General features: G+C 56.9%; 1 protein-coding gene across 4 annotated transcripts in view; it reads left to right on the top strand.

Moving 5' to 3' along the window:
• Positions 1-621: 621 nt before the first annotated feature.
• The window catches only part of CACNA2D2 (calcium voltage-gated channel auxiliary subunit alpha2delta 2), a gene marked incomplete at both ends in the record, with an annotated part of 136,977 nt that continues 120,979 nt past the window's right edge, over positions 622-16,619 (top strand). For all 4 annotated transcript variants that reach the window (XM_082663790.1, XM_082663789.1, XM_082663791.1 and 1 more), the window contains one exon: positions 622-836. In XM_082663790.1, the coding sequence (XP_082519916.1) occupies positions 622-836 (215 nt within the window). The remainder of the gene's footprint in view (positions 837-16,619) is intronic.

Raw genomic sequence — 16,619 nt, 5'->3', positions numbered from 1 at the left:
GCCCCTGGTGGTATGAGTTCAGCTCCGTTGCCCTCTACAGTGGTCTCTGCTGAAGCCTGCCATTCTACCATTGAACCTGTGACTCCAGGCCTTAAGCCTGTTGAAGGTCGAGCCCCCAGCAGGGTCATTATGCGCCTGCCGGGGACTCTTCGCAGTCTGAGGCGTGGGGCAGGGCGCACATTGGAAATTCGGACTTGGCTGGGGCTCACGACGCGCGTGCCCCGGCTCGGTTCGGCCACGCGGGCCAGCAGGGCCGGCTCAGGGAGGCGCGAGGGGCGCGCAGGCCGCGGCGGGCGCGTGGCCGCGGCGGGGGCGCGCGGGGGCGGACCGGCCGGGGAATTGGGGAGGGAGGGAGGGAGCGGGGAGGGCGGCGCCGGCAGGTTGGCGGCGGCCGCTATTTGAGCGCTAGTCCGGGACCCGGCGCTCAGAGCGCTTCGAGCTAGCGCGGCGGAGAGATCGAGCACGAAGCCCGCAGAGGTGCTGCGGCTCGGGCAGCCCCGGAGGCCCCGCGCGAAGAAGGCGGCGGAGGAGGAGAGGCGATTGCCGCCTGCCGCCCGCGCCCCCCCAACCCGCCGCCGCCGCCCCCACCCCTCCCCGCGGCGCCGCATCTTGAATGGAAACATGGCGGTGCCGGCTCGGACCTGCGGCGCCTCTCTGCCCGGCCCGGCGCGGACCGCGCTCAGCTGGCCCGGCCGCGGCTCGCGGCCCGGCCTCAGCGCCCGGCGGCCGGCGGCTCGGCCCCCGCGCCCGCTGTCGCTGCTACTGCCGCCGCTGCTGCTGCTCCCGCTGCTCGCCGCCCCCGGCGCCTCTGCCTACAGCTTTCCTCAGCAGCACACGTAAGTGGCCTCGGCCGGCCGCGGGACCCCGGCCGAGCCCAGAGCCCCCCTCCGTCCCCCAGCCCGCGCCCGGGCCGGGGCGCTGGGTCCCGCCGCCCGCCGCGACCGGGGGCGGCGGCCCCAAGCCCAGAGGGCGGGCAGCCGGGGTCCCGGCGCTTGTGGCTGCGTCGCGAAACTTCCCCGCGGTGCCCCTTCTCCTTCCCATCCCCCAAACCGCACAGAGCGAGATCTCTGGGGGGTCCGAGCTTTCCAGCTGATTTCCTTGCCGCTGTCGGGTTGAGAGGGAAAACTGGGGTTGGGTGAGGGGGCGGCCAACGACCTCTGCCCGGCGGAGTCAGAGCCCAGCGTCTGCCTCATGTCTCCTCCCGGGTAGGAACCTGGCGCTTTAGATCCAGAGGTGGGGGGCACCTCCACACTTGTTTTCATTGGCCTTTTCCTTCGAGGGGGAGGGCTGGAAGCAGAGGATGCGAGCACCTTACTGTTTGGCCAGTGCCACAGAAGAGGTCAGTGTCCCCTGTTCTTGCCCCCGCCACTAAACCTGGGGGAAGGGTCCCCTGGAGAGCCCAATTGGGAGGTGAAGGTGCCGGGGTGGAGGCAGAAGGTGAATGGCAGGGAGGACCCCCGCCTGCCCCTGCCAACAGGGTAATAGCATCTCTTGGCCCTGCCAGCTTCTGCTGGTTCTCCGTGGTCCTTCTGAGTCTTCTCTCCCTCCCCAGGAGCTGGAAACTCGGGCTTCCTCCTCTGGGTGAGCTTGGCCAGATGCATCTGGGGCTGCAAATGGGTATTCAGTGCATGTGGCCTTTAGGACAGCAGCTGTTTCTATGGGCACCATGACCCAGCCTTATGTCAGTGCCCAGACACCCCTGTGGCTTTGGGGCACGGTGACCACCTTGCTGTCTGTTATTTGTCTCTCGCTCTGAGGAGCCACCTGTCCCTGGACTCCTGCACCAGTGACCACACAGGGGTTTTGGGAAATGAGTAGCTGGGCTGCTAGTGGCCAAGAGGAAGGGTCTGTCCTCATGGAAAGGGAAAAGCTGGCTCTGCGTCATTAGACCAGTTCTGCCCAAGGGTAGGGGCCCCTGGTTCTGCCTACTCCAGCTTGTAGGTTCTCCCAGATGAGGAAAAATCAAACTCAGGAAAGGCACTGCCTGAGTCTCTCTCCGTTTTGTCATCTCTCCTCAAACAGCCTGGCTGTGCTCAGGCGGGTGATCAGTAGGCAAATTACAGGTGCTACACGGACGTGTCCTCTGTCAGCTGTCTGGATTTTTCGTGTGTGTATGTGGGGTGTGCCCAGGGGGAAGAGAATCCTATGGAAGTTCAAGGCTTGTGGGTGCATTATTGTCTTTCATTTGCTGTGATGAAAATGGACTTAAGCCACAGTGTTTAAAAAGAGCAAAAGCATTATTTTTTTGTTGTTCTTTTTTCCTCAAAGTCAAGACAGTTATTTTTTCCCCTTGCCGTTTCGTAGCTCCTTGAGTGAAGGTTTAAGTAGACGTCTCTTTTCACCTCTTCCCACCTTGCTCCCTCTCCTTGTAACCTGCGGTGGGTCAGATGGCTGCCGAGCCTGCATGTTACATTTGTGATACCCTGACCAGAGAGGACACCTGTCCCTCTGTCCCCAGCCAGAAGATGGGGAGGCGGGTGTGATGGCAGTGGCACATTTTCAGCTGGACGCTCTTCTCTTGTCGGTATAGTTGGAACTAATATCAGGGTTTGGGACACATCTTGAAAACCATAATTAGAGAATGAGAGTGGGGGTGGAGTGGGGGCTGTACAGCTCCGAGGGTCCAGGGGGAGGTGACTAACGGTGCGACAACACGCAGGGCTGGCGGTGACAGCCAGCGCCCTTCAGCTGCCCTGGTCCCGCAGATGCAAACGCCCATTGATCCTTAGAGGCAGGAAGGGGGAGGAATTGAGTGGGGGTCCCTCCCCCACGTTCCCCTGCATGACCATGCTTAGTTGGAGTTGGGACTTTTGTTGAGCTGACATGAAAGGCTGAGGCTGCTACCCTGGGGCTGTTCGGGGCCAGTGGCCTCCCTGAACTCTCCTGGGTTAGCATGGCCAGGCTAGGAAGGGACTTTGATACAGGTACAGGTGGCTTTCTGAGGTGGGCAGTGGGACCCTCAGCTTCACGGCACTAGGGTGACGACCCCTTAATGGAGAGGGCCCTTGATGGGAAAGTCATTTCCTCCTTAGTGTCTGGCAGTGCGACAGGGCCCAGCTTTGCAAGCTGCTGGGTTTTAAGCAAGTGTGGGTTTAGGGTCCGGTGGCCGTTATTTCTGTAATCGCTTTGGCAACATGGCTGTCTGCCCACCAGGCAAAGCAGACCCTTTGCCACCTCCTCCAGGTGGATGGAGGAGGGCAGAGGAGTTACTGCTGGAGGGAGGACAGACCTTTGGTTTGGGGGGGGTGCCCTCTCACCCCACCTGGACCTGGATCAGGTTTTCAAACAAGGGAAGGCCACGTGTGCACAGGCGCATGTGTGTGCATATGTGCACTCATGTGTCTGGGGTGAGGTGGGGGAGACGGAGTCAGAGCACACACTCTCCGTTTTACCTGCTTCCTCCCGTTTCCTGTTTGCTGCTGGCTGAGGGGCAGCCCTCACTGCTTTGCCTCTCCTTGTGCCTTTTCCTTTTCTGTCAGTCGCCTTTTCCAATTCTGTCAGTCGCCTTCCCCCTCCCTGCCCCCTTCTTTGGTCTCTCATCTCTTCTCCCATCCCCCTCCCCCCACTTCCTTGCCCATCCGTCTCATCTCATCTCTCTGTGTCCACTCTGCCCTGCCCACCTCTTCTGTCATCTCTATTGCACCTCTGTCCCCTGTTCTCCAGCATTCCTGGGTTTCTCTGTCCCCTCTGTGGGGTCCTGCTGAGGTGCCTGGGTGGCTGCACCCTCTTAGCCCCACTCTTCCCCAGTGATGGTGCTGGCCAGTACCTCCCTTCCTCTGGGAGTGGGTAGGTGGGTGGGTGGGGAGCAGAAAGGAGCCCGAGGGGTCTGGGCCCCCAGCAGATTAATGACAGCCAGAGTACGTGCGCCTTTTCCTGAGTGTCCACGACAGGGCATGCGTCACTATAGCTATGGTTAATGGTGGGTGACGTGTGTCTGTCTGGGCCTCCAAGCCCACGTCTTCACCTCCCTGTAGCTCTCCGTGTTAGAGGGAGGCAACATCACGCATCTGGGTCCCCCATTTCCCCAACAACCTGCCAACAGCTTTTGCAGGAAGGAGGAGGAGGCTGAGGCTTTACGGCCGGCTGCTGCTACAACTGGCTCACATCTCTCCTAGCGTTGAGGATGGGGGCTGGGGGACCCTTGTCTGCTTTCCCCCTGCAGGACCCACCTTTACTGGGCCAACTATGTCAAGCTAGCCCCTGAGAAGGGAGTAGCCTGTTTTAAGACGAGCCCCCTCATAGTGTACGGGTGAGTCTCCCTCCAGATTCTTTGTCACACTGGTGTCTCCGAGGAGAGACTGACTCACAAGTGGAGTGAGCACTTCTGCCCGCGGTGCCTCCTTCTCCCCTATGCCTGTGTGCAGGTTGTCCCTGCCAGCTCCTGGGAGGAGGCAGTTTGGGGACATGGTGGGTGTCAGGTGTGGGCCCTGCAGGCTCAAGCTTTGGTCTCCAGAGCTGACCCTCCCCATTGGGATGACCTTGCCTCTGTTTCCCCAAATAAGATAATAGAATCTGCTTAAGAGGCTGGTGGTGAGAATTAGTGGGAGAGGGTGTCACCTCAGGTGAGCAGGGAGGGTTCCATGGGTGGGAGTCATGGCAGCTATCGATAACATTAACAACCCCTGAGGCTACAGCCTGAGGGCCCCCATCCACCAATCTCTTCACATTCCTCCCATGGACTGAGCGCCTTCCTATCCCTCTGCTTTGCTTACGCTGTCCCCTCATCACTGCGTGCTTTTCTCAGGGGTTTAGATCCTTCCTTCAGGGTCTCATACCCACACCTTCCAGAGGCCTCTGGGTTGTGCCACTAGCTCAGGCTGTACCCACCCGCAGGGATATCGGCTCCGTGAGGACGAGCACTGGGCCACCTCCCTCCCCAATTCCCTGAAGCCCAGCTTGACTATGGTGGGGGATGTCACCAGGCTAATGGTGACCTCCCCTCACTGAGCTCAGGCCAGGCCCCTTGTCCACATTACGCCCTCAGACCCCATGGTCATGCCCATCCCACAGATGGGGAGACTGAGACTCAGAAAGATGAAGGGACCTGCCCAAAGCCCCACAGCTACCAGGGGCAGGGCAGGGAGAGGACTAATCTGTCAGACACTTAGCTGTCCTGCCAGGGGGCTGGGCACATCTGGGCAGGGGACCAAGAAGTTGGGGTAGGAACTCAAAGCCTGGGTGTTTGGAAGAAAATGAAGAGGCTTAAGACATGTGAGGGACGCCTAGGCTCCCAACTGTAACCTTTCCTGCTCTGTCCCTTTGTCTTCTTCTGGGTCTCAGGCAACCCTGAGGAGGCCTTTCTTGGCCTATGGCCACCCTGCCAGCCCGGTGCTCATAGGCCCTGTGCCTACCTCCACCCCCTCCCACGTGTACACAGGCGATCATGGAGCCCCTCAGTCCAGGTTTTCCCCCTTTCAGAGGCTTTGAGTCATGTGCCGGGCATGCCTGCCTTGCAGGGGTGGGCAAGAGGGACTTCATCTTGAGACTCTGAGATGCCATCTCCCCCTCCAGATTCCAGTAGGATTCCAGAGAGAGAGGCCAGGGGCGTGGGGGTGGAGGCTGTTCATGGAAACCTGAGGCCGGGTGCTCTAGTCCCGTGGCAGGTTTTTCAAGCCCGAGGGGATTTCGGAGGGCTTGGACCTTATAGGTGCTGGGGTTTTCATGTTGTATGGACAAGAGGGGTCTGGGGGGCTGGGGAACCAGGGTTCTATTTGCTAGGAAACTATTCGGGGGCAGCTGGGGGTTTGCGAGTCAAACCAGGCCGGCATGTGGCGTGTGCCCTGCCTTGGAGGGTGGTGCTGTCTCTGGGTGGGGGGTGGTCTCTTTTTCCTCCCCCCACCCAGTTCCAACCTCGCTGGCTTCCAGATTCAATATCTGCCTCGGGAACAGGTGACCTCTGTCCTTACGTGAGGGCTCAGGGCCTCAGGCCTGGGGAGGGAGACCAAGGCCTAGGGTGCTCTAAAGGCAAGTGTGGGGGGCTTTCCCACCCCTGGCTGCATCCCTTCAGCCAACTGGGGAGCTTCTCTTAGTGTCAGGTTGTTGTTTTTTTCCTGGTGCCTACTGTCTAAACAAGGAGCTACAGAATCAATATTCGTATTCCCAGAGAGAGGTGTATGTGTGGTTTTTGCTTTTTTTCCTTTCACTTCCTCTCTTGTCCTGTATAACCTGAAGAGCCTTCTGAGCTGCCTGTGGCTAAGAGTTGCGGGGGAGTTGGCGGTGCAAGTGACCATGCGGATTGATATGCCCATGTGGGGCTTGCAAGGGACTCAGGGATGCTGTCACTTAGGTCCACATAGGCAGGAGCTGGGGCAGCACTCAGCCAAGCCCTGCCCTGCCACTGTGGGACTCAGGCCGTTGGTTTGGTGTCCCTGGCCCTGGTCCTGCTCATGGACCACCTAGTTCCCCTCCCACCTCACCTGGGCCCCCTCCTTCTGGGGCTAGTCCAGCCTGCTGGACCCCTGGCCACTGCTGGTTCTGATGACTGAGCCTGTGAGGGATCTGGCCTTACAGAGCAGAAAACCCTGTCTAGCTGGGATTACATGGTGGGAAATCTTCACATGGGAGACCTGAGCGTCCCTACCTTGGGTTGGCCTGGCTCTGGAGGGCCTCTGTCAAAGGCAGTCCCAACCCAGTCCTTTCAGCTGATAGCTTGCATGGTGGTGACCTTGGACAGTCTCCTCTACTCTCTGGGCCTCAGTTTCCTCTCTTCCATTACCTTGTGACTCTGACATTGCAGTCGCCTAAGAAGACAGGTCCAAGGTCTTCCTGCTCCTCTCCACACTTTGCTCTAGCTGTGAGGTGAGACCTGACCCTAGCCCAGCTGAGCCCCATCTCCCCCAGTGTGAGGAGCCTGCACCTCCCATACTGGCCTCTGGACACACCTTGGGTGTCTCAAAGCTGCTTCTCAGAGTGACCCACTTTGAGCTCTGATCAGCCTAATTGTTTAGCAGAGAGGGAGGGGCACGGGAAGTCTTTCCTGCTGATTATTAAGCATCTCTCCCTACCTTGGAAGTGACTCATTAAACAAAGGGGAAAGGAGTGGGTAAAAAGGGGGAGAAGTCACCCCCTCTGCCCCTCTTTCCCGCTTCCCTTAGACCCTGGGCCCCTTGTTCCCGCCTTGGTGCCTTCCTTCCCTGCTGGACAAACCTTTCTGAATGAGTCCCCTGTTGACACACACTGAGACTCTGCCACACCTCTCACCAGCTGTGTGACCTTGGGAACTTCCTCAGCCTCTCTGGGTCTTGGGGCCTCATCTGTAAAACAGGGTTCCCTTGATCACACTGCCTCGCTGGGTTGGGGTGTGAAAGGTCATGAGGGATGAATGACAAGGGCGTGTGGATTCTGACTGGATCTATGAGGGTTCTCAGTCCAGCTGGGCCCGTACTCTGAGTGCCAGGCACCTGTCCCATTGCCCATAGCGCCTGCCACCCAGCCAGGCCCTACAGGATCCTGAGACTCCATTGTGGTTTCTGGGTCCTTCCTCCTGTGCTTGGTCCTTGCCTTGGCCTGTGTGCACATGTAAGCTTGTGTGTGGAAGTGTCTATATGTCTGTGCTCTTATATGTGTTTGTGCACATGTGTTGGATATGTTCACGTTGTGTGCACACTTGTGAGTGTCCATTTGTATATGAAGATGTGCTTATGTGAGTGCATGTAAATGTGTGTGCCTGTGTGTGTGTGTGCTTCATGTATATGTGCAGGTTGTGTGTACATGCCTGCGCATGTGTATACACAGGTGTTGGTATGTGCATGTGTGTGTGCCTATGAATGCGAATGTGGGTGTGTGCTTGTGCGTGGGTGTGCATATGTATGTGTGGGCATATGTACGGTTTATCTCTGCACCCAGAATGCGCTCCCAGTGCTCACCTTCTGAGCCCCCCTTTGAAGTTAATGCCAGGGCTCAGCTGGGCAAATGTTGGCAGTGGGAAATAAAGCCACCTGTTTGTTAGGACCAGTGTTTCACAAACTTTTATGTCAAGAACAGTCTGAGTTAAGGCTGAGCTGGGAAGTTTGATCATCTACCAACTGGCTCGATGACTGTCTGCAAGGGAAACACACAGAGGCTGCATCCTTGTAATTCAAATTTTTGCAAATAGAATGGTATTTAGATATGCCAGAGGACTTGGGACTCTGCGAAGCTTGGTGAGTCCTTTGTGAAACAAAGCATCTTTGCTAACAGCCCTTCCGATGTGGAATCTGGAAACCCTTGCTGTGTGACCTTGGCCTGGCAGTTTTTCTCTCTTGGAGTGTGTGCTTCTCACTTGCACACTCAAGGGTGGGAGACTGGCATCCCTTGAAGCATCTGCTGTAGGTTTGGGGTTCTTGCTCCTAGCAAGACATTTGTACAGTCAGCTGCAGGCATAATTTGGGTATAAAAGCTTCAGCTTGATGATGCCCTCATGTTCCTCTATTTGGGATGCCTCCAGCAAAGCTCTTCCTTTCAAGGATGAATTTTTGCCTACTGGGTCTTCATAAACAAGGCTGTCTGAGTGCCCTGTGCTGGGTGCTGGCCCTTGGCTCTGTGGGCCCTGAGCTGATGGGTTCTGATGTCTGAGAGCTTTCCTGGCATTCTCAGGGCCTGTGTGTTGTCAGTGTTAGGATGGCCCAGCATCCTAGGTGTCTCGGGAGGGGACTTCTGCAAAGGGCTTGGGCACCTACAGGGCTTGTGAGAGTCCCTATGGGGGCAGGGAGCCCGAGTGCGACCATCTCCTTGGGCAATAATGGGCCTTGCCTGGGTCCCTGATTTGGGAAGGAATATCCCAGCCACAGAAGCCCCTGGGGACCTAGATACCTCCGTTGTACAGACAGGGAAATTGATGTCTGAGTGGCGGGAAGGAGCCTTCAGGCCCCACATTTCTGCTGGCTACATACATTCTGCGGGCAGGGCCCAGTCCCCCACCCAGGGCTCAGTACAGGCTGCTCAAAGGATGCTCCCCGTTCAGCCGTCTTTGCACTATGATGTACAACTGATTGTCTTAAATAAAAACATTTTTGCCATGAGATGCGGGAGTGATTTGAGGCCTCCTTTGGCAAACCCTGCAGAGCAAGGTGCCTGTGGTGTGGGCCCCCAGCTTCTGGTGTTTCTTTGGGGCAGACCTTGGTGCCCTTTGCCGTTTTAGAGTCAGTGAGGCTTTCAGGGTACCCATGGAAAGGACAGCTTTGTCGCCGGGTGGACACGAATGGGTTGGAATGTTCCTCAGATGGGTAGAGGCCCCTGCTCTGCTGCGAGTTTCCAGCCTGACATGGCTGACGTGGCATTTTAGCCTTGATAACTTCTCTGCTCAGCCTATGTTCTCCTCCCTCTGGCGCTGCCTGAAATGCTACATTTGAAGCCTTAAAGGTCAGGCCTGGTGCTGCTGCCGGTTCCAACAAACAAACAACAAAACAACCCACCTCAGCCCTGCCCCCACAACTTCATTTATTAGAAAAGAGAAATGAGCTGGCAGAACAGGCCTCTGCACTGAGGGCTCTCACAGACGGACGTTTCTCCTTTCTCCCTGTGAGCTGAGGCTAAGGTGGGCATGGTGAGAACCTAGGCGTCTTCCCTTCCTTTCCCGGACCTGCCAGGCATGCTGCAGTATCTCTCATTGAGGGCAAGCTATGACCTTGCACCCCAGAAGCCTGCCATGGGCAGAGCCCCACTTCTCACCTGGCATTTGAGGGCCCTCCTGGGCTGGCTCTGGTCTCTGGCCACTAGCTCTGTGACTAGACTCCAGCCAGGCCAAGCCACTTGCAAGTCCTGGTAGGAGCTCTGACCTCTCCACCTTCTGGCTGTTTCCCTATACCAGGCTGGCCTGCTCAGCCTGAGTACTGGGCCAAGAAGCCCTCTAGATCATTGCCCTCCTCTGGCTCCCTACCCCTTGTGGGCCTCTCCTATCACCCTGTGCCTCTCCCCCAGCTCTGTGCCCAGTTCGTAGAGGCCTTTCCAGGAGTAGGCATTGAGCTGACTACTGATCCTTCAAAAACTGAGTCCAAGGAATGGCTGCAAGGAAAAGAGGCTGCTTCTGTGCACCCCTTGGAAATCCCAGCACATTAATTTTTTTCATCATGGTTAGGCCCTCTGGCAGGGAGCTCAGAGGTGGGTACGTATAGGCTGTCATTGAGGACCAAGCCTTCACCTGCACTCTGCCTGGCTGGCCTTACTTTTGGTGTGGCTGTCTGTCCTTGACTGACGTCCTTCATGGCAACAAGATGGCTGCCACAGCTCCAGGCATCATATGTACCAGACATTAGGAGTAAAAGAGGAGATGTTTCCTCTGGGTTCCTCTTAAAAGGAGGCTAGGAAACCTCACCCAGAAGCCCCTAGCCAATTTCCCCTCACACCTCATTGGCTAGCACTGGGTCACATGTCTACTCTAAACCAATCACTGGCAATCAGGAAGGTGCATTGTGATTGGCTCAGGCTAATGAGGATTTACCCTTGAGCTAAGGATGGGGTCACCTTGGGACTGGAGGTGGGAGAGATTCTTGCAGACTTGGGTTTTGTTAGCGAGAAGAGGGGGAGTGATGGAGAATGAGGAGGCAGGATGTGCTTCAGGGTCAGACAAGAGGCCTGACAAGAGGAAGAAGGTGGGAGGGAAAGGAAAGGGAGAGTGTCCATGTTCAAGGAAACATTTGTAAAGGAAGTAATTTTAACTACATCATCAATCACTGTGATCTGAGCCTCGGGTGCTATATTTCACATATGCTGTCCAATGAGATCAGTCCATTTTTATTCCCATTTCACAGATAAGAAAAATTGAGGTTCAGCAGGGCTAAGTGATGCTGAAATCACACAGATGGTGAGTGGTGAAGGCAGGATTCACACCCCAGTGCTTGGGTTTGAGCATTCAGCCACTGCTGTACATAGCCCTTCTGCAGCTCACCTCCTCTAGAGAGGCTCCTGACCGCAGGACCCTCAGGGTACCCAACCCTCCTATATTCTTCCATCACATCTGTCCCTCTACCCTTCTTGTCTCAATTTCTTACTACTCCACTCTAGCCCTGGCCCGTCTCCAGCTTACTGTGGGAGTCTGGGCAAGCCACCTGCTCTCCTCCTCCAGCCTCAGTGTCTTCATCATACCCAGGACCCTCTAGAGTGATGGATTCTTCTGCAGCTGATGACGATGCTCCCCTGCCACCCCATCTGCATAGCTGCCATCTCTGTCCTGCCCTGTAAGCTGGTGCTATGGAGACCATGGCCAAGGGGGCTGCTTCTGATAGGCATGGTGGTGGGCACAGGAGGGGATCTCTGCCCTCAGGACCGGCAGCACCGGGGCAGCAGCCATCTCCGTCCATGGGGGCTTAACAAGCACCTATTATGAACTGAGAGTTGAGTAAGCAGGGGAGAGGTTGGGTGGGCTGCAAAGGGCCCTGCCAGTCCCAAGCAGGACCCTGCCTATGGTCTGGCTGACCTCTGCCTGTCCCTTAGTGCTTGACTGGGAGTCACTGTTCCCTGAAGCCTCCCCTGACTTCCCTATGTGGGACAGGGGCTTCCTAGGCCCCCTGAAGTCACTCCTATTCTTGTGTTGCAGTAGACCTGCTGCCTCCCCTTCCAGACTGTGTGCCTGGAGGGTGGGCAGGGGTCACGACCACCTGTCCTTGGCTTGAGCTCTAGGTTAGCGCACACCAAGTGCTAAAAAAATGTTTGCTGAACAGAGAGTCAGCACAGGTGTGTACAGGCCAAGCTGGTTACGTCTCTGAAAGCTGGAACAGCTTTTACATGTTCTGGGACAGGGTCCCACACGGCCCTGGCTTTGCTGGTGCGACAGAACAAAGGCCACCCCACACACCTTCCTGCGGCTCTCTTACAAGGGATGCCCCAGCCAAGAGGCTGCCTCCAAGGGCTGCTCGGGGGAGAGAGATGAAGGTGGGGTCCAGGGCCCCATGGGCTGTGTTATTTAATTTTGTGGGGCAGGGCCTGGGCATCAGGATATTTCCAGAGCCACTCAGGTGAGCCAAGGTGGAAAGCCAAGGCCATAGAGGATAGGAAGGTGAACATAGGACCCCTCCCCCTGCGCTGCTCTGCCAGCAAGGAGAACTGAGGCTTCCAGAGAAAGGGGGTGGGGACCAGTGTACTGGTTCTGGGGAGTATTCTGGCCATTGTACCTGTTGGGGGGCAGCTGTTCATAGATGCCTGTACATGTGGCCAGTGGCCAGAGTCTGCAGCCTGTTCCAGGGAGATCGCCAGGCTTCCTCAGCCGGCTGCCCTACTCCTTCCCAACTGCCCCTCTGTGTTGACACTTGCTTATGCCTCATCCACACTGCTGATTGCTCCATGGCCCTCCCATGTTTCAGGACCCGCCTCCTGACGGCCCCTGCCCCGCCTGAGTCTCCTCTCCAAACCTTAGCTGTGTGCCAGGGCTGCTCTCGGGGAGCTCACAGTCCATGGGAGAGATCGTCAGCAAGGAAGAAATGGAAGTGAGGCCAAATAAATAATAACCACACATGACTGGTGCTCTAGGCAGCATCCAAGTGGTGATGAGACACAGCCCCTACTCCAGACTGAATTCTGACAGGCCCTCTCAGGGTCCCCAGCTCTTCCTAAGGCCTTGGGCCTCCCCTGGTCAGGGCTGTGGGGGCCCGGGGAGAGCATCAGGACCCATCTTCCTCTGAGAGTAAGCCGCTGACAGGGGGACAAGGATAAGGGGCAGGGGTGGGGTGGGGGAGAGCCTTGCCTATATGGATCCAGCCCCAGTTCCCGAAGCTCCAGTCAGGCCCCATCCCTCTCCTGCTGACGTGCTCCCTGAGGCTGCTGCACCCCTGCACAGTGCCTCCTAGCACCTGGGGTACCTTGGGCTGCCCACAGCCCATGACTGGGGCCCCACCTGCCTGATGCCCTGCAGCCCCACATTCACCGGCACAGAGTGGCTGGGGAGGGGTGGTGGGGAACAATCCCAGAGGACATTAAGCCGAGTGATTTACATGGTTCCCGAGCCAGCGCTGGGGGAAACATATTTCACAGGTGGTTTCCAGACCGGTGGCATATGGAGGAGGCCATGACTCTAAAATGGAGAAGGGTGGGGACATCACAGGGCCGTCTAGAGGGACCCAGAGCCGTGGGCTTTGGTGGCCTCACTGCGCCGTCCGCCTGCTGCTTGCTAGAAAGCATGGTCCAGGGTACGGGGGTTGAGGAGGGGAGGAGCTGGAGCCCCATATGTGACCATGAGTCATTTTGTCCCTCAGTTTTCTAACCTTTACAATGGGATCATAGGGCTTCCCTGATGGCACAGTGGTTAAGAATCCGCCTGCCAATGCAGGGGACACGGGTTCGATCCCTGGTCTGGGAAGATCCCACATGCTGCGGAGCAGCTAAGCCCGTGCGCCACAACTACTGAGCCTGCGCTCTAGGACCCATAAGCCACAACTACTGAGTCCGCGTGCCACAACTACTGAAGCCTGCACTCCTAGAGCCCCTGCTCCGCAACAAGAGAAGCCACCGCAATGAGAAGCCCATGCACTGCAATGAAGAGTAGCCCCTGCACACAGCAACAAAGACCCAATGCAGCCAAACATAAATAAATAAAATTAAATAAAAGTTTAAAAAAAAAGGACTCTAAAATGGGATCATATTTCCTGTATTTTATGATTGTGAACGTAGAACAAATCAAATGCCAGGGCAAGGGTGGCCCGCAGGTCAGTGCGAGGGGGACGCATGGCTGTGGGACAGCCCATGGATTTGGTCCTACCTGAGGCTCCCACTCAGTTCATCCTCTTCCAGTCAGTGCCTCCCCCACTGTGGGCACATTTGTTCCCTCCACAGGCACTCACCACAACCTGCCATTCATTGATTCTCTCCACACTCATGAGCATCTGCCATGTGCCAGGCACTGACGGGACAGGCAGACAACAGTCTGGGGAGGTGATACAGACAGAGGATATGTTATGTTGGAAGGTGACAGATGCCATGGAGAAGGGACAGGATGAATTTGGGGGAGGGTTTAACTAGAGGAGGCAGGTCAGAGTGAGCCTCACTAAAACATTTGAGCAAAACCTGGAAGGAGGGGAGAGTGGGAGCCACATGCGTATCTGGGAGAAGAGTGTTCCAAGCAGAGGAACGGCCAACACAAAGGCCCTGAGGTGGGAAGTGGTTAGAGCAGGAGAAAAAGGGGAGAGTGGGAGGAGAGGAGGGCAGAGGGCAGCAAGGACCAGGACAGCCTGGGCCATTAAATTAGCATGACTTTGGGGCTTCCCTGGTGGCGCAGTGGTTGAGAGTCCGCCTGCCGATGCAGGGGACGCGGGTTCGTGCCCTGGGCCAGGAAGATCCCACATGCCGCGGAGCGGCTGGGCCCGTGCATGAGCCGTGGCCGCCAAGCCTGCACGTCCGGAGTCTGTGCTCTGCAACGGGAGAGGCCACAACAGTGAGAGGCCCGCGTACCGCAAAAAAAAAAAAAAAAAATTAGCATGACTTTGAAGTGGGGGCCCCTGCGGAGAGGTGTGAACAGAGGAGCACCAGGGTGATGGCCGTGATGGTGGTGAGACCTGCTGTTGGTCTGGGTGTGAGAAAGGGAAAGGGGTCTCAGGAGACCCCAGGGGTTTGGCTTGAGCATCTGAAAGGACAGAGTTTTCACCAGATAAGCTGGAGGAGGCTGGGGAAGAGTCAGTCCAGGGGACCATCAGGTACTGGACACATTGAATTTGAGATGCAGACTAGGGCATCCAAGTGGAGATTTGTCAGAGCTAGATGTTTGCCTCTGGAGAGGGCCAGGTGGAGCTGTGCCTTCCCAGGCTGGGTGCCGAGGACTGAGCAGAGAGCCCTGCTCTTTGAACCCTTAGTTTACCAGCCACTGACTGCGCCCGCTCTGCTCATCTCCCCAGTGTCAGAAGCTCACTGTCCTTCACCATCCGTCACATGGAGGCACTCACCATGTCCTTGAGGATGGAGCGCTGCAGGCCTCAGTGTGGGAGCAGCCTGCTTATGCCCATAGTCAGTCTGAGGGTGTTCATAGGGCATCACCGTGCGCACAGCTCACGCTGAGCCTTCCTTGCACGTGCTGTACCCTCTGTCTGAACTGCCCTGCTGCTCTGCAGTGCCACCTTTGCCTGGCCAGACCCCTAGGCTGGGTCAGGCCCCTTGCCGTGCATCCCACCCCCGCAAGGCTCGCCGGACTCCTCCTCCCTCCACTTACTGAGTCTGGATCAGATCAGCTGTCTGCTCTGGTTGAATTCCAAGCTTCCGAGGGCAGGCTTGCATCTGCCCTGCTCACCACTGTGTCCCTTGGAGACACGGTGCCTAGCTTGGAGCCTGCCTCAGTAACTATATGAATGAATGAATGAATGGGGAGTGAGGGAGCTAGTAGGGAATCTATAGAAGGCTGGCAACATCTGCAGAGTATTTTGTCTGTGATAGCCCTACTGGGTTTGGCCAACCTGTTACTCGTCAAGCCATCTCTCAGGACAACACAGGCTCACCAGGCAGTGGCTCCTTTTGTTCTGGCCACCAACCTGGGACTTCTCAGAAGGGGTGGGGCCGCTGGGGTGGCACCTGAAGGCCCCTCCTCATTGCAGCTCACAGAGGGGATTTGCATTGCTAAAGGATTCACCATAGAGCATGGAGAGTCAAGGTGGTCTGAGTACTCACATTTGATTTACATGCAGCTTGGCTTGCGCTGAGAAGCCCGGAGCTAACTAGTGAGGAGCAAATCCCAGAGGAAGTGGGCATCTCCCCCTCCCCACCCCACCCCCCGTCATGGGAGGGGTTTGAGGGAGCTTGGGCTCTGCACTGCTGAGACAACATTCCTACAGCAGGGTAGCTCTGGTGGGGTAAAAGGAAGGACTCTGACTGCACCCAGCTTTGGCTTGCATGGGGAGGCAGTGAGGGCCCTGATTTGGAGTAGATCCCTTCACAAAGGTGGAAAAGGTCATAAATGAGGGGTGGCCCTTACCTGCACCCTATTTCCTGAATCTTGGCCATTGAAGTCCTCTTTGGGATTAAGGAAGCCTAATTGCCTAGGGGACAGAACCTGGGCTCTGGAGCCGTCCTTCACTGGGTTCAAATTCTGGTTGAGCACAGACTGGCTGTGTGGCCTTGAGTGCCTTGCTTCACCGCCTAGGCCTCCGTCTTCATCCATGAAGTGGGCCTGAATCAGTTAGCACCTAACCATGGGTGCTGTGTGACTTCAGTGGCCTCACACACACAGCACCCAGCACACAACGGGTACTCTGAATCATCTGTTCCTTTCCTTGGTGCTCTGCTACCTGCTGAATTTAGAAGCCCTTTCCCTGCCCTGCCCTCCAGCCTCTCTCCCACTGCAGAGGGGGTTGGACAGGGCAGGTACCAGTCTGGTGATGGGAGGATATTCAGGGAAATCTATCCCCAAGCATTTCCAGAAGACTCTTCTTTGCCATCCTGCAAGCTAAGTTTTGCAGGAAGCTTGATGATGGGACCGGACTGCAGCTCCAACCTAAGGCAAGGGTTGGTAAAGTGGAGTAAGGACTGTGGGTTTGGGGGAAGGGGTGGAGAGAAATCCTGGAAGACTTTCCGGCAGAGGTGACTTGGCCAGGTAGCGGGGGACAAGGCCAGGGAACAAAGCTTGCCCTGATGGGTTGAGTTCTTTTCTGGTCTTTGCTTCACCTCTCCTCTGCACCCAGTGTGTCCTCTGGGACACTGCCAGCTTCCCTGGGGGATCTCTACCCTGAGGA

Source organism: Grampus griseus (genome assembly GCF_964374135.1).
Source record: "Grampus griseus genome assembly, chromosome: 10".
Taxonomy (NCBI): Eukaryota; Metazoa; Chordata; class Mammalia; order Artiodactyla; family Delphinidae; genus Grampus; species Grampus griseus.
Note: the sequence above shows the minus strand (reverse complement) of the source record. Positions and strands in the feature narration are given on the sequence as shown.